Here is a 23,170-nt window from a genome sequence, read left to right on the forward strand (position 1 = left end):
CTTCTCTATGTTATAAATGTTTTCACCCCCAATGTCAAGCAAAACATTTTTTATTAAAATTGGTGGTGGTGGGGGGGAGGGGGGGTCTATTTCTATTAAAGCAATACAGGCAATTAAAAATGTTTGTGGTCTCCCAGTGGTAATTTACAACAGAACATGCCTTTATCAATCTTTTTTTTCTTGCGTTACATAATGACATAGTGACAAGTAGTCACACAATATCAGTCTATATTAAAACAGCTGTGATTTGGATGCAGTTCAGTTCAGTTCAGTTCAGTTTATTTATATAGCACATTTAAAAACAACCATGGTTGACCAAAGTGCTTAACAATGTCTAGAAAAGAAAACTAGAGAGTCACATACAAATAAAACAAATACAGTAAAAACATACCAATGTCACAGCTCAGCTTGATATAAAAGCCAAGGAATACAAGTGTGTCTTGAGAAATGACTTAAAAATTCCAACAGTCTGAGCAGTTCTTATGTGTACAGGTAAACTATTCCACAAATTAGGTGCCACCACTGAAAAAGCCCGGTCACCTTTATTTTTTAACTTAGTTCTTGGAACACTGAGGAGCACCTGACTGGATGACCTCAATGCTTTAACGGGGGCATGGACATGTAAAAGCTCTGATAAATACGCAGGCGCCAACCCATTTAAGATCTTAAAAACAAACAATAAAATCAATCCTGAAGCGGACAGGAATGCAGTGTAGTGAAGCTAGGACAGGGCTAATGTGCTCATACTTTTTAGTCCAAGTCAAAAGCCGAGCTGCTGCATTTTGGACTAACTGTAAGCGTTGAAGAGATGACTTATCCAGACCAACATATAAAGAGTTACAGTAGTCTAGTCTAGATGTTATAAAAGCATGAATTACACTTTCAAACTCCTTACGTGGCAGGTAGGGCTTGACTTTAGCTAACAGTCTTAGTTGAAAGAAACTGGCTTTTACAAGCATGATGCAACCGCACTCAAGGATCCAATCCTTGACGTTAGGTGGTCAGCAAGGCTTGCTCATTCCATCCACTTGTGGCCACGAGAGTCCTGAACTTAAGAGCATATTCATTGACAGTCATTTTTCCTTGTTTTAAATTATAAAGTTTCTCACCAATGGATGAATCCCAGGCAGGTCTCCCGAAAACTTCTCGGAAGTGGTCAACAAAGCTTGAATATGACTGGATGACAGAATTGTTTTGGGTCCAAATGGAATCGGCCAATTGTAGAGCTTTACCTTGCAACTGGGAGATTAGGAAGGCTACCTTAGATCGCTCGGTGGGGTACAAGTGCGGTTGCATCTCCAGGACCAGCGAGCATTGGAGGAGAAATCCGCTGCATTCCTCCGCCGAACCAGAGAAGGGGGCCGGTTTGGCCATGGGGCTGGCGTGCACGGTAGGGGAGGAAGAGGTGGTGTTGTTTCCGTAAGTGCTCGCTGGTGAAGGGGGTGATGGAATGCTGGTGATCGTCCGACGCAACGCGTCAAAGAGGTCCTGGAAGGGGTCCGTGAGGCTCATGCTTGTGTCGCTCGGTCTGGGTCCGGTCTTCTGTTACGGTAGTCAGGGACCGGAGACTGAAAATGACAGGGAATGATGTTTATTTGACACAAGCAGAGGTGAAGGTGAGCAATGGTGAACCAATGGGTGAGGATACGGTGCTGGTGTCTTGGAAGGTGGGATGATCCGAGAAGTGGTGGCTTGAGACGATGGAGGAAGATGACACACACACACACACACACACACACACACACACACACGATGGGAACAGGAGCACACTGGAGATCACCGGAGAGAGGTAAGTCAGGTATATGGTTAGTCCTTAGAGTTAGCAGGTAGGTATAGACCTAGTTGCGAACGAGACCGGACAGTGACTGCGTGTGTGTGTGTGACTTTTGAGTGCTGGGGAGATTGCAGGTAGATGAGGAGCAGGTGAGTGTGATTAGTACTCAGGTGATGGCGCGTGCTGTGATTGGGTGGTGTTGGAGCCTGGCGTGTCTGTGACAAGTACTGTTTTTTTTTTTAATTATCGGTTAATTTATCAGTATCAGCCAGTGTGGTCCAACCTAGCTATCGGTATCGGCAAAATCCAATATCGGTCGACCTCTAGTTTCAAAATACTTTTTCTTGCCACTGTATATAGCTTTTGGAGTTCTTTTCTGATTCTAAGCAATGACAAATAAAGAATTTAATGCTGATGACAGTGACTTTATAAACACTTGATATGTTTAGCCATTTTAATTTGCTCTTAGTATGGTTTGCACGTGATGTGTCCAATACAAAATGACTTACATGCTTGAATTCAATGAAAGACTTGATATTTTCTTCCAAGCTTGGTTTGAACATTTTCATCCCTTTTTTGTAGACAGGGGTGGGCAGTATTACAGGAAGCAGCCTGAGTGCAACGTCACTTTGGACTTCTGTGCAGATTAATATTTTGTATTAATTATTTTGTCATCATTATTCTAATGAATAACTATCAGTTCTTGCATTCACAACTGTACCTGGAGACAAACTGTCTAAATTCTGGAGAAGCTCCTGCGCCTTTTTCTCCTGGCTGGCAAAGCAAAGGATTTTGTCTTTGAAACTCATTTTCCAAGTTTGGAAAAGTCTCTCTGCGTGGTCGGGGAATAATACAGAGAAGTCTTGTGAAATCTGAAAATGAGAAATCAACAGTGCATTAACTTATTTTAAAAAATTAAAAGGCAATGCTCTGTCTTCAGCCTTCCAGTGTTCCAGAGCAGTACAGGTAAACTAATTTAAACCAACTAAATAGCTCATATACTTTAAGTCAGTGGTTCCCAACCTTTTTCCTTGGGGCCCCCCCATGTACATATTTAACAATCCGGGACCCCCCCCTCCCCCATATATATATATATATATATATATATATATATATATATATATATATATATATATATATATATATAATGTATATTAGTGCTGGGAAAAAATTTATCGCATCCAAAATAAAAATGTTTGTGTTTGCATATTATATATGTGTGTACTGTGTATAATTATTTTGTATATATAAATACACATATATGCATGTATATATTTAATATTTTTATTTATTTATATATAAATTATTTATATATAATATAAATTATGTATTAGGCTACTGTATATACATTATATACATGCAAAAAAATTAAATTAATACATGCATATGCGTGTATTTATATACAAAATAATTATACACAGTTCACACACATATATTATGCAAACAAAAACTTTTATTTTGAATGCAATTCATTTTTTTCCCAGCACTAATATATATATATATATATATATATATATATATATATATATATATAAGGGGTTTAACGGTTCACAAAATTCACGGTTCAGTTCGATATTAAAACTAACATAATAAAGTGTGATATTTTTTACTTTGAGTAATTCTGGAGCTATATTTTATTCTTCTTATGAGCATATAAAACAAAACAGCTTCTTGGAAAAAATGAAATATTGTAGTAGTTATAAACCAAGGTTTATTTTATTTCAGATTAACATTTGAGGGCAGCAATTGTATTCATAATGTCAAAATAAAACCGACGTAATGTTACTTGAAGGCATTATAGCCTACTTTCATGGTTGCAGTTAGTGTTACTACAGTAAATACATGGTGAATGTTGCAGATCTGGACACTGGATAGTTCATTCACGGCACAATGTTTCCACGTGCTGTTTGATCCGTTAATAACAGAGAAATGTGAATGTTTCTCTCTAGATCTTGCAGCGATGTTATTACTTCTGTGGCAAATTCAAATGCTTTCTTTACTGGATCTCTTATCAGCGCTGTGTAGTAACAGCATCGCATGATCACGATCGGCTCGCGCTGCACTGGCCCAAACTGATAAACGGTCCATCAACCACACAATAACGAGCAGTTTCGTTCCGATTTCATTATGTTTGCCATTTGATGTTGGGCACTGTTGTGGTCGCGCCGACGTATCTTACATTATGAGCGCGCTTGCCACGCGCAACGCGCCTATATTTAAAATAACGAAATTGTAATTGATATCGGCATTGTTAGCATATGATTTTTTTTAAAACTTTGAAAAAATATCTTTATATAAAATTATTAGTAGAACATTTTATGCTCCCGCGCCCCCCCTGTGAACCCTGAGGGGGGCGCGGACCCCAGGTTGGGAACCAATGGTGTAAGTAACGTATTTCAGAGGAAATGTTTACCAAAGGAGACTTTCGATTTATTCAAAAAGCATGAAAAAGCTGTAACATAACAGACTAGCCTACAAAGCTTACGAAGCAAGGAGTTACTTTTTAAAACTGTTAATGTCAAGCGAACCGCCTTATTTTGCATATTCTGTTATTTTATAGTTGTATAGATAAAAATAACACACACACATACCCTTTTTTCTCCGAATAACAGCTGTCCTCGCTGAAAAACGATGGCTCTCGACTCCTGAAGTGATTCAAAATGCCCGCGGCGCGAAGGTAGAGTTGAGGCGTCGAGGAGGGGGAGGGGTTCACTGTGTCAACTGTCACTAAAATTGACCCAACTGGTAACCCAGCGGCTGGGTTACACTAAAAACTACCCAACACTGAGAAAATAACCCAATAAAATGACCCAACAGACTTAACCCAGCGGTTGGGTAGAAAAAATAACCCAACATTTTTTAGAGTGTAGTTACTCCAAGCAGTCAATTAAGAAAATGAAACCATCAAAGCCGTAAGCAATAATTTATTATCCTTTTTCCTCATGTAGCACACCTAGAACACATAGACCTGGCTAAAAGTTGTTTAACACATCAAAAAGAGACTTAAAACATGACAGCAAGATTACTCAAGGTGTCTCTTCACAACCTGTGGTAGAAAAATGAGCCTCTATGCAAGGCACAATGAGAGTGCTTGACTGAGATACAGATTGGGTCATTTGGCATTATAAAGATGGAATAAGATAACTTATTAGACTCAAAAATATAAATAATGTTCATACAGAACAATACAAAATCGTACGTATTGTATACAATACCATTAAAATGGTAACGTCTTGCGGTATGGCAAACGATTCTCGTAAACCCATTAAACTGCAATGAAGACCCATGAAGATCTTGATAAGAACAGTTACAGATATATACATTTCAGATTTAAAAGATGTAATGGCAACAAAAGCCCGTATTCAAGTACTGTATTTTATATCGCATGGAAACTTACCATTTATAAAATACAAATGCAAATTCATGGAAAGAAACACTACATTAAACCACAATGTAGTGCGCAAAATCCTATTAAAACTGTCTTTTATACATTCTAGTACGAAAACACGGCGAGGTCTGTAACGGTAGTGTCAACGTGTCAATATATCAAAAGAGTTTTTGAACATTCACATTTCTTGAAGTCTTGAGTTTAGCTGAAATGAGTTTTTCACCAAGTATTACTCAGTTTCACAAAACATGAAAAATATCTGCATCTTCACCTTTATACAATGGCCACTTGGAATGAGGCAAGTACATAAACCGGCACAGCCTTGGGTCATGTTCTTCACTATACTGTGGTGACAGAAAGGAAGGCGTTGTGAACTTTGGTACCCTCGGGGGCTCGTGCTCCATGGCTCATGAGCTCTTGAATGGTCATCCAGTTGTCAAGGATCTTCTTGTTTCGCTTCTTCAGCATCTTCTTATGACTGAGCTCCAGGATGCTGACCTCTCCACTTGCCGTCCCCATGGTCTCTCTGAGGCACTCAAGCCGGCTCCTCTGCATGAACTCTCTCCTGCGCCGCTGTTCTCTGGCCCGTGCTAGCTGCTGCTTGCGTTCTTCTTTACTCCAGTATCGACCCATTTTCAACTCGCTGACTGCGTCGTCATCTGTAGTCATCCCACCGCTGCGTTCCTCTCGGATCCGTAAGGCTCGTTCACGCAGGATGCGATCTCTTGCGGGCCGACGTGCCACATACCTGGTTCCGTCTGCTCGCACTTTGACCTTCCATTCAAGCCTGCCAGGTGGCGTGGGTCCAGCCCGTCCACGTAGGCTAAGGAGGCTAAGCTGGCTCTGAGAGTACTCAAGAGAGGAAGAGGAATGCTGTTGTAGGAGCTGTAGGTAACTCTGGTAGTGTCTTGTGCTGGGAGGCTGGGTTGTGGTGTTGCTGTGGTAGGGCGAATGGTAGTGACGAGCAGCTGCAACCCTATTCCGGTTTCTTTCTTTCTCACAGCGCTCATCATCAGCTGGAAGCGCTGGATCTGATTCCGAAGGGTTGCTGGGGCTTTGCTCCAAGCTGCTGGAGAAGGCCTGACTGGGTCCTTGTGAACCAGGACTGGTGATGGGGGTCTGTAAGGGTGGTGTGGAGCTGGTGTACGTATGGGCACGACTGCAAGTAGGGCTACTTTGGCTGGGTAATGACAAGATGGGACTACTGTAGGGACTCTGCAATTGTTGGGTACTCCGAAGGTTCCTCTGGTTGGTCATATGGACTCGACGCTGTAGAGAGTGATCTGGTGAACATTCGGTTCCCAGTGGAGTTGAACGGGAACTTTCCGCCGTATTGTAGGCACTAGAGCTGTCTTTATCTCTGAGCTTCTCACTTTGTAGTCTCTCAGGATACTCAGTAATATCCGCAAGCTTGCCACGACGCAGTCGATTTTCTTTATCCATTCGAGGAGAGTCGTGCTTGCTCCTGCGCAGCTGGTGGGCTTGCATGATGCTCTGGCACTCACGTTCAATGCTACGCAGCTCTTCGTTGAGCATGTGCAGCTCCCGTGCCACTCCGCTTCCACCCTGCTCCGTCAGGCTGCACTCGATAGTACTGCTTCGCCTGTAGACCAACCCGCATTCTCCACCATTACGGATCTGGCACTTGAGCTCCAAGAGTTGCTGAAAATGGTCACACTCCACCCCATTCTCGCTCAACCTCCCCTCCTGAGCCTTCTCCTGCCTGTTTAAGCCAACTGTGTCCATAGGAACCAAATGAGAGCCCGCTTCCCACCTATCCCGAAATTGTTTTTGAGTCCATGTTTGGGGATGAAAGAGCGATTCACATTCAGAGCTTTCCTCAAAGCTGCATTTTACACCACTGTCCTTCTCCAGAATGGTTGAGGAACATGTTGCTGTATCAGTACTTGCTGAGGCATCCTCATATCTTTTAGACTGCAAAACAAGAACAGACACAACCCCTCAATGCCTTTCTTAAGACTTGGTCCTGTGGAACTTTAAGCAAATATGGTCACACTTACCCGCTTTACACAACCTGCTGTTTGAAGAATTCCCTCCTCTTTCTGTTCTTCTAAAATCTCCATCTTCAGCTCCTCTAGGAAATCTTGATGGTCCTCATCAAGCCAGCTTTCATCCATCTAAGAGAGAAGATCCCAGCAGGGTTCACAACTATTGGACTAACCAAAAAGGGTCAAGATTTGGCTTCTCATGACTTTAAGGTGCCAATAGTAGATGACATAACTGCAAAAAGGATATTTTTACTTTGAGGAATATTCAAAAACAGGTGCGTATTCTGGTGGAATATATATATATATATATATATATATATATATTTTTTTTTTTTTTTTTTTTTTCAATGGTCATATGAATTTGAAATATCTGTTATCTATATCTCATAATATCGCATACATTTCATGTGGCTCTAGAGAAGTTACATGGCATTTATGGTTTAGGTGATTGGCTGACAAAAACATTTATATTAAAATGGCACACAAAGAGAACTATGGCACTAATGTGGGTTAAGACTGGCTACCGGTCTCACCTGGCCCTCAGGTCTGGTGACAAGCAACACTATGGATCTGGAATTTTCATTTGAGAGAAGAGCGACAGCCTCTTCCCTGTTCTGCACATCATGACCATTTATCTGGAGGAAACATGGACACAGAGAGACAATTACATACACACAAAAATAATGAGAGAGTACTGGAAGCACACTTCATCAGTGACAGAAGTGGAGCAAAATTGCATTTCCTCACCCATCCCAAAACTAGGCCCCCCTTCTGAGATAACAACCTCTAGTCAATTATGCATTTACTGGAGGAGAGACTTTGCATCGATTACTAAGACTGCCGACTGGGCTGCAGGAGCCACAGTATTTATAAAAAGCTGTTGTGGCGGTACACGCCCAGGCACACAATTAAGCAGCCTTTGACAGGTGCCGTTCATCTTTTCTTCTATGGAGTAATGGCACTGTCAAAAGAAGATAATAGGGGTGGAGAGAGTGAGACAGACGTGCACTGAACCACTGTATTCATCTCCTTCACTGTAACATCCACAGATGCCTTGAGTCCTATGAATTTCGCTCTCTCTTTATCTCCTTTTGCTCATAAATTCTCCAAACCTTTAACCCTACTGTCACTGCTGAATGTCACACCAACTCGTTCTACATTCTGCAAAAGCAGAACCATTTAAAAATGATATTTAAGTGCAATTTATCATGGTTTTCCAGTTGATTCAATAGCAGCTAACTACTTTTGTTCAAGATTTGTATAGATACACCACTATATACACATTCGGATTTCATTATATTATTACATTTTGAATACATTTTGTTTTATATATAAATTAAATGTATCCCACCTGTAAAATTCTGTCTCCCTCTCTGATGCGTCCATCCCTCGCAGCTATGCTGTTGAGCTCGACCTATCAACAGCACAATAAACATGCCATCAATATGTAAATATGTAAATTGAACACACCAACAACAATTCCCTGACTTATCACAAAAAGAATTCAGTATTGTAATAGATTCATTTGCATATCTGTTCTAATATGAGATAAATCTATTCGTTTCAGACAATTTACAAAAGAAGGCAACATAATTCGCCCATATAATATAAAATGACTGGAAGTGAATACAGCACAGAATATATAAAGGATGTGGGAATGTTTTTCTTGCAACACATATTTATATATTCAGAATGTTAATTAAAACAACCATATTCCTTTTAAAAATGTATATAAGAATATATACTGGTTAACTTTTCTTCCTCTGAAATGAAGATCTCACACATCAAAGACATGCTGATAGTGGAGGGAGAAAAAAACCTTGCAGTACATTATACGCATTTAAATGCAATTTTAATGACTAATATTTACGTAACATACATAACTTTTCTGTAGGTAGTTTATGATACATTTTCTGGAGATGATACAAAAAGGAGAAGCGATTCAGCTTGTTTGACGTCAGGTGCTCCACATTTACATATCTCTGAGAGAGAAATGGTGTAAGAACAGCCAACATCTGTACAATAAAGTAGAATTCTCTCTGTTGAAATACAGTTTTCAGCCTTTGTTTTCCTTTTGTATGTCAAGTAGGTGAAATATAAAAAAGTGCCATTTTACACTCCACGGGAGACAGGAGGGGAGCCATTCCTTGCTAATTAAGATCAGCAATTAAAACACTGACAAAGAACTGTCTGTATGCTGAATTATTTTCCAAACTTGACTTGCTCTCTTCATGCTTGGCTCAGTCCTGGTAGACTTTCGTCTGCCATTTGAACTTAGGAAAAGAGGAAAATTTTCCATATTAAACACTTTAATTTCAGTGAAGGTCTACAGTACAGTGATGTAGAACGATGAAAATGGATCAAACTGAGCTTTTATCTTTTGATTACTTTTAAGAAAATTTAAATTGCTGTTAAAAGTGGTTTGCTTCCGAATAATTTGATTGTCTGCATCAGATTTGATGTTCAGTGCCACATCCTACAGGTGACTTCAAATACTGCTAATGAATTTAACACAGATCACCAAATTACCATTCTCCGTTCTAAACACATTATTCAGTTCATTTTCAGTAGATCTTTGTCTGTAAATTGAACTGCTGCATTAAAAACTAGTCTGAAACTATTATGAAATCTCACCTTTTTTATGGTTCAACACATGGTTTGTTAAAGGAGATGATTAACCTTCAGAAACTTGGACAACATGAACTATTTTATTGTCCATCCATCACCAGTTTTACAGCAGTTTTACCCAATTTTAAAACCCTGATTTTTTTTTCAGCAATAAACTTCAAAAGAAATGGAATAAAATAAAAAAATGATATAACTAATATAAAACACTCCATGTCAAAATGATGATCACAGTTTTAAAATTGCAAAACAATTACAACTACCCACCTGACCAACAAAAATGCCTATATCGTCCTCATCATCAGTCCGGTAACAGAGAGTAAGACCCAGCTTTTCCTGGCTGTTCATTCGACAGAGTTCAACCTCCTGTAACACATAAACAGCCATTCAGTTCATACCTAACACAACCATATAGTTTCCTGTTTCTTTTCTATTTCAAGTGCAAGAAAGAGGAACAGACATCCAGTATGAACAGAAACATCTTCTTTTGAAAGCAACAAGAAAGAAAATACTGCAGCTCAGTACATTTCACTTTAGTTTTGTTAGTTAAAATGCTTTTAAGCTTCTAAACTCATCAAGCGATTGCATTGTTTCAGAGTAGTCAAGTCATCTTTAATGTTTGGCTTTAAATTAGAATAAGAAGAATGACCAGCAATGGTTCCTTCGCCTACAATGAACATCAAACGTGTCCTATAATGATCCACCCCCCTGAAATATGATATAATAAAGCAGGCAGAGGGGATTATATGTCAAGAATGGGAGTGACAGGACTGCATGAGAGACATTCATCTGTCAAAAGAGAGCAGTTAGCCACAGCTCGACATCCCAGTAAGTCCGGCCTCAGGCAGAACGGCTCATTTATCGGTCGACCGTCCTGACCGAGCACTTGCATCATACATCAGCTACCCCACCCTCCACATTAACCAGATTTACCACCTCGACTATATGAGGTTTATCCATTTCTTCCACGAACACATACACAGCACTGTCAAGGATCCTTATTTGGCAAATCATTTCTAAAAATAATATACCAACATGTCCACGGTGCCACATCCAAAAAATAGGCTAACTCTCATAATTCAGCTGAATCTGGGTTTCTGTCAGTCTGCAAAAATGGATGCAATTCATCACCAGCAGTTTTAATGTGGCTCCATATAGATCTGCTCAAGAAGCTTGGCAATAAGTCATATTTTCTGCAAGTCTATTGTACAGACCACATGCTCATCAAAAAGGATCAACCAAGCCATCAAGCAAAGTAATCCACACAATCTCCCTTAAACTAGTGCAGGCGGTGATGAAACTGGCGAATCACAGTGATAATTTGATAGATCATAGTATTAATCCAGTATATGTGCCATGTTCGGAGAGCTAAAGTGGTTCTGTCAGACTTTCCTCTTGGTCTGATATGAAAAATGTCCTCGTGATGGACAGATTCAAGTTATCTGGCATGGAAGAGGCTCATCCGGGCATGAAGCAAAGCAGACTAATGCAGGATCCATGGAGGACAGTTATCTCTGCTTATACATTTTGCATATACTGTAGCTACTTATGCACTATGCAACTTTGCATAACAGATCCAAGAATGAAAATATGGCACTAATTTGCTAATAGAAAAACGATTTCTGCATAAAAAAAAAATCTCATTCTTTTGATGATACATCTGTTGACAAGCTATAATTCAATTATTGCAAATAATAATAATGATTCAACACATATGCATTCGTTTTGGTAAAATGAGCTCAAGATCCTGTAGGAAAGAACATTAATGCCACTAAAATAAAAACTAATCACACCACAGCGGAGTCTAATCTGCCCCCTGTTTATTAGTCAAAGTCACATTGGCATAGTTTAAAGGTTCTCCATCTGTAACATGCTACTTTGAATCATTCATGGCGAAGGAAAATGCCTTTTTGAAACTCTTAGTTTTGAAGTTTTTACAATTAAATGAACCCAGTACATCCTCTGACTATAAAACTCTTTCTGTTAAAATCTCATTCAGATTTTTCATTGAAATAATACATAAATAACAACAGTATAATGGTATGTAAATAATAATAATAATACAGAATAGATAAGGAAGTATTAATGTATTTAATGTGTGTATGTACTGTATGTTTATGTATTCTTTCTGAGTAAACATAAATCTGAATGTTGTTAATTATGTAAAGCATGCAATAAAAATAGCTGTATTTATAAAATAATCAACTAAAATTTAAATGGCTTTGGTTAACTATTAATTCATTTATTTCCACAACTAAAAACTGAATGCTAAGCAAAGTGTCACAATTGTGATGAGACTACTTAAATGAAACACATCCTTTGACCCTAAAACTGTCACGGTTTTCGCTGCCGGAAGGAACACGGAGCCAAGGATAAACGAAATAAGGTTTTATTATCCAACATAGGAGTTATCCAAACATGGATCACAGAGGAAGACACACGTAAGAAGCTTGTGAGTATCAAGTAGTGAGCGAGTGAGGTAGTAGACCCGACAACACAGAACTGAAAGGACAGGGCTTATATACAAAGGATAATGGGGAAACACAGGTGGATGGAATCACAAAATCAACAGGGACATGGAACACATGAGGAAAAGAACAGGCACACCTGGGAACTAATCAAACCAAACACTGAAGACCGAAACTGGGTCACAGGGGCAAAAACACTAAATGAGTCCAGGTATGTGACAGTACTCCCCCCTCCCGGTAGGTGCGTCCTCGCACCGTAGGAACAACCGAGGGAGGCGTGGATGGGAACTTGGGAGGAGGTTCCGGTGGAGGACGGACTCCCAGGAGGGGGTCAGCAGACAGGGACCAAGGAGGAAGGAGCCAGGGAGGAGACAGGAGCAGGAGGAGCCAGATGGTCCACCAGAGACCAGCCAGGACGGAGATCCAAGGTGGAGTCGACGGCGGGAGGAGCCATGGTGAAGGAGGGGTCGACGACACCAGGGGGCCGACAGGCGGAGACTGCACCGGTGGGTGAGGAGCCCAAGATGGAGCAGCACAGCCGCAGAGCCAGGGGGACGTCGAGGATCCGGAGGGCCTAGGTGGAGCAGAAGGCTCAGGCGACCAAGGCGGAGGCAGGGTCCTGGCAGACCGCTGTGGAGCCGGAGCGACCGAGGATGGAGGTGGAACCGGAGGGAAGGAGGAGCCTGACAGAGCCGGAGGGATGGAGTGACGAGGTGGAACCAGAGGAGTGGAGTCCCGAGGCGGCGGATGGTCGACGACTGACCAAGGTGGAGCCGGAGGGACGAGGGAGCCCGGTGGAGCAGGTGGGATGACAGGCCACGGTGGAGACGAGGAGCTAAGAGCCAAGGCGGAGTCCAGGGCTCGGAGGCTGGAGGCGGAGACAGGGCCTTAACGCGCCAAGGCAGAGCTGGAGACTGGCAGTCCAGTGGCGAACCATCGCGCACCGATGGCGCGGACTGAGGGTGAGCTGCGGGACTGACTGGCACCAGCAGGGATGGCGAGGAACTGGCTGGTCTAGGAGGAGGACAGAGAGGAAGGATGGGAGGAAGGACAAGAGGATCAGGGCTGGACGGAACCAGCGGAAGTGGAGCAGAGGGACCAGCAGGTTTGGGAGGAGGTGGGAGAGGGAGGCTGGGAGGGAACACAGGAGACACAGAAGATTCAGAGCTGGGCGGAACCAGCGGAGACACAGAAGATTCAGGGCTGGGCGGAACCAGCGGAGACACAGAAGATTCAGGGCTGGGCGGAACCAGCGGAGACACAGAAGATTCAGGGCTGGGCGGAACCAGCGGAGAGGCAGAAAATTCAGGGCTGGGCGGAACCAGCGGAGAAACAGAAAATTCCGGGCTGGGCGGAACCAGCGGAGAAACAGAAAATTCAGGGCTGGGCGGAACCAGCGGAGAAACAGAAAAATCATGGCTGGGCGGAACCAGCGGAGAAACAGAAAAATCATGGCTGGGCGGAACCAGCGGAGAAACAGAAAATTCAGGGCTGGGCGGAACCAGCGGAGAAACAGAAAATTCAGGGCTGGACAGAACCAGCGGAGAAACAGAAAATTCATGGCTGGATGGAACCAGCGGGGAAACAGGAAAATTAGGGATTACCTCCATAGACCAGTCCATCAGATCCAGCAGGAGGAGGAGGAAATCGGGGCTAGAGAGGGGATCCATCAACACTACGAAACAAAAGACTGTGAAAAAACAAAAACAAAACGGAGGGAAAAACACGCAGTTTTCTACTTTCTTTTTTAGGTCGGGTTTTCTGTCACGGTTTTCGCTGCCGGAAGGAACATGGAGCCGAGGATAAACGAAATAAGGTTTTATTATCCAACATAGGAGTTATCCAAACATGGATCACAGAGGAAGACACACGTAAGAAGCTTGTGAGTATCAAGTAGTGAGCGAGTGAGGTAGTAGACCCGACAACACAGAACTGAAAGGACAGGGCTTATATACAAAGGATAATGGGGAAACACAGGTGGATGGAATCACAAAATCAACAGGGACATGGAACACATGAGGAAAAGAACAGGCACACCTGGGAACTAATCAAACCAAACACTGAAGACCGAAACTGGGTCACAGGGGCAAAAACACTAAATGAGTCCAGGTATGTGACAAAAACTCTTTCTGTTAACTTTAAATTTAAATTGATGTATTTATTTATTTTAAAATACCACATAATACATAAGAAAGTATTCTTGTTTATATATATTTATGTATTTTGGATAAAATAAAAATAAATATAAATATTGTACTACTTTTTTTTTTCTTTGACAGTGATGTATATTGTAATTATTTATTCAATCACTCCATTATGCCCCACACATTTTAGATGCATGTAAGGTGTAAACAGCTGGGCTGATCATTAGTTACTGGTTCACCCCAGGTGTATATACATTACTATTCAAATGGTTTCAGAAAGCATTTTACTTACCTCACACTCAAATTCAACTGCCCTGTCCACCTCTGCCTGAGTGCTGGCCACATATTCTGGACAATCAAAATATTCATGTTCCATAGTCTGAATGGAATGACAACTAGAGAAAGAGAGAACGAGAGAAGCCAACATTATACACTAGGTTAGTTTTATGCCTGATATGCCCGAACTATAGACCAAGCCTGAAGCCATGCGTTACACTCCACAGAAGATAACAGAATTTGTTTGTAGTCTGGGGCACATGTAATTACAAACAGTAATCATTAATCTGTTAACACATCAAGCTGGGGTTCAATTGCAAATGCACTGTTCCAAGATCCTAAGCAATCTGTGGAAAGCACACACACACACACACACACACACACACACACACACACACACACACACACACCAATGAGCTTAATCTTTGATTTTGCTTAGTTGTAGCCAGACAATCAGATTAGCATAAATAAATCCAAATAAAACGCATGCCTTATTGGACAAACTGAAGCACTTGGAAAGCTGTAAAAGGGTATAAAACACCAAGAGGAAGCTCTGTGCCAGCATGTTTGATATTTTAGTACTCCATTAGGTTTTAATTACCCTGTATACAACTCATTACAGGAAATGTGTAAGGGAAGCCACTGCAATAATTACATAGGCCCTGACGTGAATTTTATGATGGCACTGGGGGATATTTCATGAGGAGGAAGGGGGTAAGGGCTTCTGTCTGGTGATGAAGCAATTCTTGACAATAACATGTGTGTGTGTGTGTGTGTGTGTGTGTGTGTGTGTGTGTGTGTGTGTGTAAAAAAATACAATTATAATAAATAATACAATTACAATAATATATATTTATATATAAATGTATTTATATAATATAATTCCCATATATTTGCGATTACATTTATATTTGTGGAATTATAATTTATATTTGAATTAAAATTCCCTAATTAAAAATAAATTTATAATATATAAATAATATAAATAAATATTTATGATATTTATAAAACATTAACTACTGTTACTACTACTAAATATATATATTGTGATAAAAAAAATATATTGTATGATATAATGAAAAAAACACAGTACAATAAACAGAATGAGGATTAAGTCTAAATCTAATTAACAGTCTTGGCTTCACATTACCTGTCCGACAGCAGGAAGGGGCAGATGTCTGGCACTGGTGGGGTGGTGGGTCTCATCTTAGCCAGAGCCATGATGTGCTCAAATGTGATGTCTGTCTGAGTGCACACATCCACCACACACACTTCCTGTAGGCTGTTTGGGTTCCGGGACGAGGGCCCCAACACCTGCACCACAATGGGATCCTTGCGCATGGCCTCCACTGCTCCCTCATGTCCAGACTTGGAAAATTCACGCCCATTCACCTAATAAGAGGTGGAACTTTAAATATCAATAGAATTCAAACCACACAGACACACGCACACAAACTTTTGGGTTGTGAAATTAGCATAAAACATTACATGGTTTATTTATTTATTTATTTATATATTATATTTTATTACATATATATATATATATATATATTTCTTTCTTAATTTTTTTTTCTTCTTTGTGCAATCATAATGACATCTGACATGTTGCACCTGACACCTGTCAAAGCCGCCCCATCAGAATTCACTCACCCGCATCAGCAGGTTCACTGCCAGACCAATTAAATGAGCTTGTTATAAACCCAGAGTACTCAGCCCTTTAACCATTTATTTTAGACAGAATCATACCCGAGGGAACACACAAACCCCTTTACCTTTATACTGTAAGGTTTGTGAAATAACTGACAGGTCAATACCCTACATGCCACTGCTGAAAATATTTTTGTGATTAGTGTAAGCTTATTTTACTGGTCCACACAGAAACCCAGCAAAAATCAATGAAAATAGAATGCAATGCAATAAAAGTCAAAGAATGTAGACAAAGTCAAAGAGTGTATTTATAATGCACATTAATTCATGCATATTGTGTCATATATTGTAGATGTCATCATATAGGTGAATTTATTAGCTAATGCTGAAAAAAATAATAATTCAAGCTTTCAATGCAGGACTTTCTTTAAGATTCTATACCCTCATTTCACATTTCTTGTGAAATTCAACAACAAAGAGTGGCTGTTAGACCGTTTTCATCTATTTTCTTTTGTTTTGGGGGAGCGCTTAGTATTTGGAGCCTCAGGCTGTCAGGACAAGTACAACTGCTGTTGAACGACCTCAACATTTGACACAACATGACAGGGACCTTTGCTCTCAGACATTCATCAAGTCATAAAGGCATCCTGCAACTTTCCTTACAAGAAGACTGAAGAGCAAGGGATCAGTGAGCTAGATGCATTTACCAGATGGGCAAATTAATCCATTGGTAACTAGGAAACAAGTCAAAATATGCACACAGAGATGGAAACTCTCTACCTGCTGAGTCTCTTCTTCAGAGCTGGCTGGGGTCATCTGTGCAGCAAACTCAACAGATGCAATCCTCAGGACCAACAATAATACTTGTGTCTTGTTGAAGCACATATTTTTAGACACGAAATAAAGGAAACTAAAACCTTACACCCACAAAAAATATGGCAGCATGAGGGTTAAGACAAGATGGAACCAATGGGAATAAAGCTATTGCTTTACTCTGAGGATACACTAATAGGTGTCAAGCATATGGCTGTACATTTCTAGAGAGACATACTGGATATATATCAGCCATTTTTATGTGCATATGCTTATTTCCTTTATTTTTGCAGTTAGATTACCTTTTACTATCATGCATCTAATTATCACATACATTTTTTAACTTAAAGTTAATCGTTAAAAACTTTAAATTTGTTAATTGTTTTAATTTTTAATTGTTGAATCACTGGACTGCAAAATAAGCACGCCATGGTTGGTTTTCAAGGTTGTCTACTTGTTTTATGCCCATAACATATGTTGCTTCCTAAGAAAGTGGTTTAAAATCATTTATAGTCAATGACTAGCCAATGGTGGAGAAACAGCCCATTGATTCCCATAGATTTATATCTTGTGTAAAAGATCAGCAGGTGAAGAAACTCTGGAGTTCACATTGGTTAACTTTGATCCAGAGCGATATGAAATGAAAGGTCATTAATGTCGATGAAACGTAGCCGCCAAAGCTTCACCAACCCACCTCCACATTCCACCTCGATACATGACTCTGAAAAGGTCAGGTGCCACCTGGGTTTGATAACAAGGTCTGAAACTGGATTGTACCGCAGTCACCTCAGACCCATCATATTGATTTCAGACTCACTATACCAGCTCTGCCTCAAGAGGACCGTGTAGTACATCTGAATGTTGAAGTAGAGAGCAGAATCACAGCTAACATCAATGGTGGAGAGTACAATGTGTGTGTTTTTATGTGTGTGCGTGTTGTCGGAGCTGTCATATTTGTGTCAGTTCTCGTCAGGTGACATATCTACAGGCTTGTTTATTTTCTCCAAGCTGAATGATTTGGCACAGGTGAGATAAGCACAAAGAAGTGATAAGACTGCATGTGTGTTTGCTTAAACACATGTGGCATGAGAGATAAGAATTGGATGAGAACCTATAGGCCCGTCGACTAAACAGCGGAAAATGCAACAGCTACAGGCAGACGTACACACAAACAGCATTACGTCAATCCAAAAAGTACAGACAGTTGTTGAGAAAACTGACAAAAGAGCTAAACACTGGTGAAAGACACTTGACTATAGTCTTTTATATGGCACATTTGTAAGGGAGTCACACTTTGAGTTTCTCAACACTGTGAATCCAAAAGGAATAAAGGCATGAGAGCATAACAGTGAAATCCCACCTGGGAAGTGTCAAGCGATCAGAAAGGATTCTTCAGGGTATTATGTGTGAGCAAAAACACAGTATCTGACACACGATCCCATTCACAAAACCGAAATCATCTTATCTTCATATTGAGCACATGGTCGAAAGGCTCAGTCACCCATCGATTCACTGTAGGAGCTCAATGACAATGGCACATGGAAGTCTAATCAAAAAAGAAAGACTTCCTAATCATTACCACTTTTAATTTCTGTTGAAAATCTGAATTTCGCATATTGCTTTAGAGCTCAGACTCTCTACGAAGCTGCAGGAGTCTATAAAACGCCCGTCGACAACCATCATCTCGCTGTGCAAGAGGAACCACACAGACTCTGTCACACAGTCTGTTATTATTTTAATTCATTTTCTTCATTAGATTTACTTGGAGACAGATAACTAACTTGCCGTGCCCTTAACTATTCAGATATTCAAAAAGAGGCTATTAACTATTTGCATATATGATATTTTCCATGTAGTCTCTGCACTGATTAATCAACGTGGCAAGAAATTAATGAGAGGCAATTAGTCCCCTAACAAAATGCATGACTGAGTGAGAGATGGGGAGAAAGAAAAGTGCAAGGACTTTCTGTATAAGTGAAATTTGGTGCAAATTACAGTACTGTCAATGTGTGGCAGCAAAAATGTTTTGTCTCATTATAAGTATAAGCCAAGCATAACAGACTGCAAACAAACAATTAAACTGAGCAGTTTAGTAATGATAATAACTTGGGCTAATTATTTAAAATAATACGGCATTCCCACACTATCCACCACTATGAACTTGGTGTGAAAATTATCAGTTTGACAGACCTTTTTTGCAAGTAAAACGAGCAACATTTTTTATCAATTAAATATTTAAAAAGGAATAATATATATATATATATTATCATTAAAACATTATTTAATATTATTTAAATGACAAATACAGTATTTAGAAAAATGCTTAGGTAACTGTTTATCCATCCAATGGCATTCAGTGTTATTTTATTATTATTTATATACTATTTTTAAATATTATATATATGTTTTCATATTTAGCTTTTTGTTTTCATTTAAATTTTAGTTTAAGTTTTAATAATTTTGTTATGTGCTTTTTAAATTTTCTTTTAGTTCCCTCAATTTTAATTTCAGTTATAAACTTAATTATTTTAGTTAGTTGTCAAAGCTAAATTTCTAATATTCATTTAAGTTTCAGCTTTATTTCAATTACCAAAAATGTTTTTTATTTTATTTTATATTAAAAACAGTATTTATTTTATTTTTTTGCAACTCCATTTGGTGTTGCTATAAACCAAATGCTATTACAAATTTCACCTTAAGTATTCTAAAGCTAATTATACTTTAGAAATAAGATGTAACACCTAAGGCATCAGCATCTGCAAGTACAGTATTGTTCAAAATAATAGCAGTACAATGTGACTAACCAGAATAATCAAGGTTTTTCATATATTTTTTTATTGCTACGTGGCAAACAAGTTACCAGTAGGTTCAGTAGATTCTCAGAAAACAAATGAGACCCAGCATTCATGATATGCACGCTCTTAAGGCTGTGCAATTGGGCAATTAGTTGAATTAGTTGAAAGGGGTGTGTTCAAAAAAATAGCAGTGTGGCATTCAATCACTGAGGTCATCAATTTTGTGAAGAAACAGGTGTGAATCAGGTGGCCCCTATTTAAGGATGAAGCCAACACCTGTTGAACATGCATTTGAAAGCTGAGGAAAATGGGTCGTTCAAGACATTGTTCAGAAGAACAGCGTACTTTGATTAAAAAGTTTATTAGAGAAGGGAAAACCTATAAAGAGGTGCAAAAAATGATAGGCTGTTCAGCTAAAATGATCTCCAATGCCTTAAAATGGAGAGCAAAACCAGAGAGACGTGGAAGAAAACGGAAGACAACCATCAAAATGGATAGAAGAATAACCAGAATGGCAAAGGCTCAGCCAATGATCACCTCCAGGATGATCAAAGACAGTCTGGAGTTACCTGTAAGTACTGTGACAGTTAGAAGACGTCTGTGTGAAGCTAATCTATTTTCAAGAATCCCCCGCAAAGTCCCTCTGTTAAAAAAAAGGCATGTGCAGAAGAGGTTACAATTTGCCAAAGAACACATCAACTGGCCTAAAGAGAAATGGAGGAACATTTTGTGGACTGATGAGAGTAAAATTGTTCTTTTTGGGTCCAAGGGCCACAGGCAGTTTGTGAGACGACCCCCAAACTCTGAATTCAAGCCACAGTACACAGTGAAGACAGTGAAGCATGGAGGTGCAAGCATCATGATATGGGCATGTTTCTCCTACTATGGTGTTGGGCCTATTTATCGCATACCAGGGATCATGGATCAGTTTGCATATGTTAAAATACTTGAAGAGGTCATGTTGCCCTATGCTGAAGAGGACATGCCCTTGAAATGTTGTTTCAACAAGACAATGACCCAAAACACACTAGTAAATGGGCAAAGTCTTGGTTCCAAACCAACAAAATTAATGTTATGGAGTGGCCAGCCCAATCTCCAGACCTTAATCCAATTGAGAACTTGTGGGGTGATATCAAAAATGCTGTTTCTGAAGCAAAACCAAGAAATGTGAATGAATTGTGGAATGTTGTTAAAGAATCATGGAGTGGAATAACAGCTGAGAGGTGCCACAAGTTGGTTGACTCCATGCCACACAGATGTCAAGCAGTTTTAAAAAACTGTGGTCATACAACTAAATATTAGTTTAGTGATTCACAGGATTGCTAAATCCCAGAAAAAAAAATGTTTGTACAAAATAGTTTTGAGTTTGTACAGTCAAAGGTAGACACTGCTATTTTTTTGAACACACCCCTTTCAACTAATTGCCCAATTGCACAGCCTTAAGAGCGTGCATATCATGAATGCTGGGTCTTGTTTGTTTTCTGACAATCTACTGAACCTACTGGTAACTTGTTTGCCACGTAGCAATAAAAAATATACTAAAAACCTTGATTATTCTGGTTAGTCACATTGCACTGCTATTATTTTGAACAAGACTGTACATGCCTTCCCTCACCTTGCCCCCCAAACATATCACATATACACAATATTCTCACATAAGTAACTTTGATTACACAGTATAACCATAGAGATTCAACCATCTCTACTGCCATTGCTTATGTGTGTGCTTTTGCATTAAATTCAAATTCCTCTTTAGGGACAAAGAATTACTACTCAAAGAGGTTTTCGGTGGCAGTATGCCACTGACTTATTCTGTGGGAATCAGGCAGTGGGAGTTTGACTACACAACACAACGCTGACAGAGTTCACCCTGCAGGCAAATGTCTACCTTTCACAACATAATTAAATTCTCCATTAGCACCAACCTTGGTTTGATCCTCCGAGCAGTATAAATGCCTCTCATTCTTCTCTATTTTTTCAGCTACAAAAATAAATAATGCATTTGAAATAGCAGGCACATATATCATAGGGAGCTGTGTATGTCTAACTAATGAGTCCTTCAGCAGGACCCAGCCATGGATGACATGGGTTATGACAAACTGCGTCAACAAAACATTTATTTAGTCTCAGTGCCTCACTACAATAACCCAACGCAAGCACTCTCAATATGTACGATCATACGGCATGCTGTCATAGAGTACATCATGTGTACTGAATGTAGATGTAGGGAATTGTTTTTCCATTACAGGAGTGTGAATAAATGAAATATTCTCAGAATGAGAACAGATTTTTGACAAGGTTGTGTCTCTTTGTCTTCATTGCCTGCCCTATTTGGAGAACTTAAACCTGACATGCTAAAACACGTAGGGGCTTGTTGCTCTTCCTGGTCACTGTTGGATTTCATCAGAGTTACCGTAGCACTAGAAATTGCAACGGACATGACTTCAAATCGATTTTCCAAACACTTCCACCATATGGAATTGGTGGGAAAAAGAGACAGCTCTGCCTCCAAACTGGTGGAGTCAATTGCTGCTTCCGTAATGTAATATCTAATATGACAGATAAAAATGTCTTTGTAATCTTTAAAACTAAAGTTGCAGCTCTCATAAACCTCTCACACAAGTGCTTGTCAATGCAGGCGTCTGTTGTTGCAATCTCTGCTATTTTGTTGTTGTTGTTCTGTCTTTATAGTTTTGTTTTCTATTGTGAAACAACAGTCCGGACCAGTGCTGCCACCTTGTGGAACAACCGATTAGAGCAAAACAAATTCAGTGCATCCAAAAGATTCACAGCGACAAGAAGGTGTAATGCACACAGGGCCATAGCAGGGGTTCGCGGGCTCCCGGTGCAGGTTGAACCAGTGGGCGCTGTTTGAAATTGTTTAATTTGTATGTTCGTTCTATTTATTTATTTGTGCTATTTACACAATGTTTACGTTTTTTCAAGTTTGTAGGTGTCAAGGTACAGAAACGGAATAATTAAATGTAAAATAGCATTGCATAGTCTTCACTGAAAAAATGAAATATTGTTTATATATCGTATTGCAAATATCGATTTGTCGGAACAAGAGCAAAAAGAGACAAATTCGGTGTTCGAGCATTTTTAGACGTGTCTCTGCGTGCGCCCTGAACACCAGAATACAGCGGGTGCTGAACTGGTCTCTTTCACATCTTTTTCTGCTTGTTTAAACTGTGATTTGCATTTGTTCATTCAGGTGCAGGAGGAACTTCG

At 39.8% G+C, this 23,170-nt stretch overlaps 1 protein-coding gene across 1 annotated transcript in view; it reads right to left on the bottom strand.

Moving 5' to 3' along the window:
- Positions 1-4,684: 4,684 nt before the first annotated feature.
- LOC113047992 (PDZ domain-containing RING finger protein 4-like) overlaps positions 4,685-23,170 on the bottom strand; it is a 29,695-nt gene continuing 11,209 nt past the window's right edge. Inside the window, exons 2-8 of the mRNA XM_026209473.1 lie at positions 15,835-16,076; positions 14,701-14,803; positions 10,064-10,162; positions 8,523-8,585; positions 7,705-7,806; positions 7,184-7,300; positions 4,685-7,097 (exon numbers count right to left, since the gene is read on the bottom strand). Of these exons, the coding sequence (XP_026065258.1) occupies positions 5,502-7,097; positions 7,184-7,300; positions 7,705-7,806; positions 8,523-8,585; positions 10,064-10,162; positions 14,701-14,803; positions 15,835-16,076 (2,322 nt within the window). The 3' untranslated portion in view covers positions 4,685-5,501. The remainder of the gene's footprint in view (positions 7,098-7,183; positions 7,301-7,704; positions 7,807-8,522; positions 8,586-10,063; positions 10,163-14,700; positions 14,804-15,834; positions 16,077-23,170) is intronic.

The sequence above is a fragment of the Carassius auratus genome, chromosome 29 (assembly GCF_003368295.1).
Source record: "Carassius auratus strain Wakin chromosome 29, ASM336829v1, whole genome shotgun sequence".
Taxonomy (NCBI): domain Eukaryota; kingdom Metazoa; phylum Chordata; class Actinopteri; order Cypriniformes; family Cyprinidae; genus Carassius; species Carassius auratus.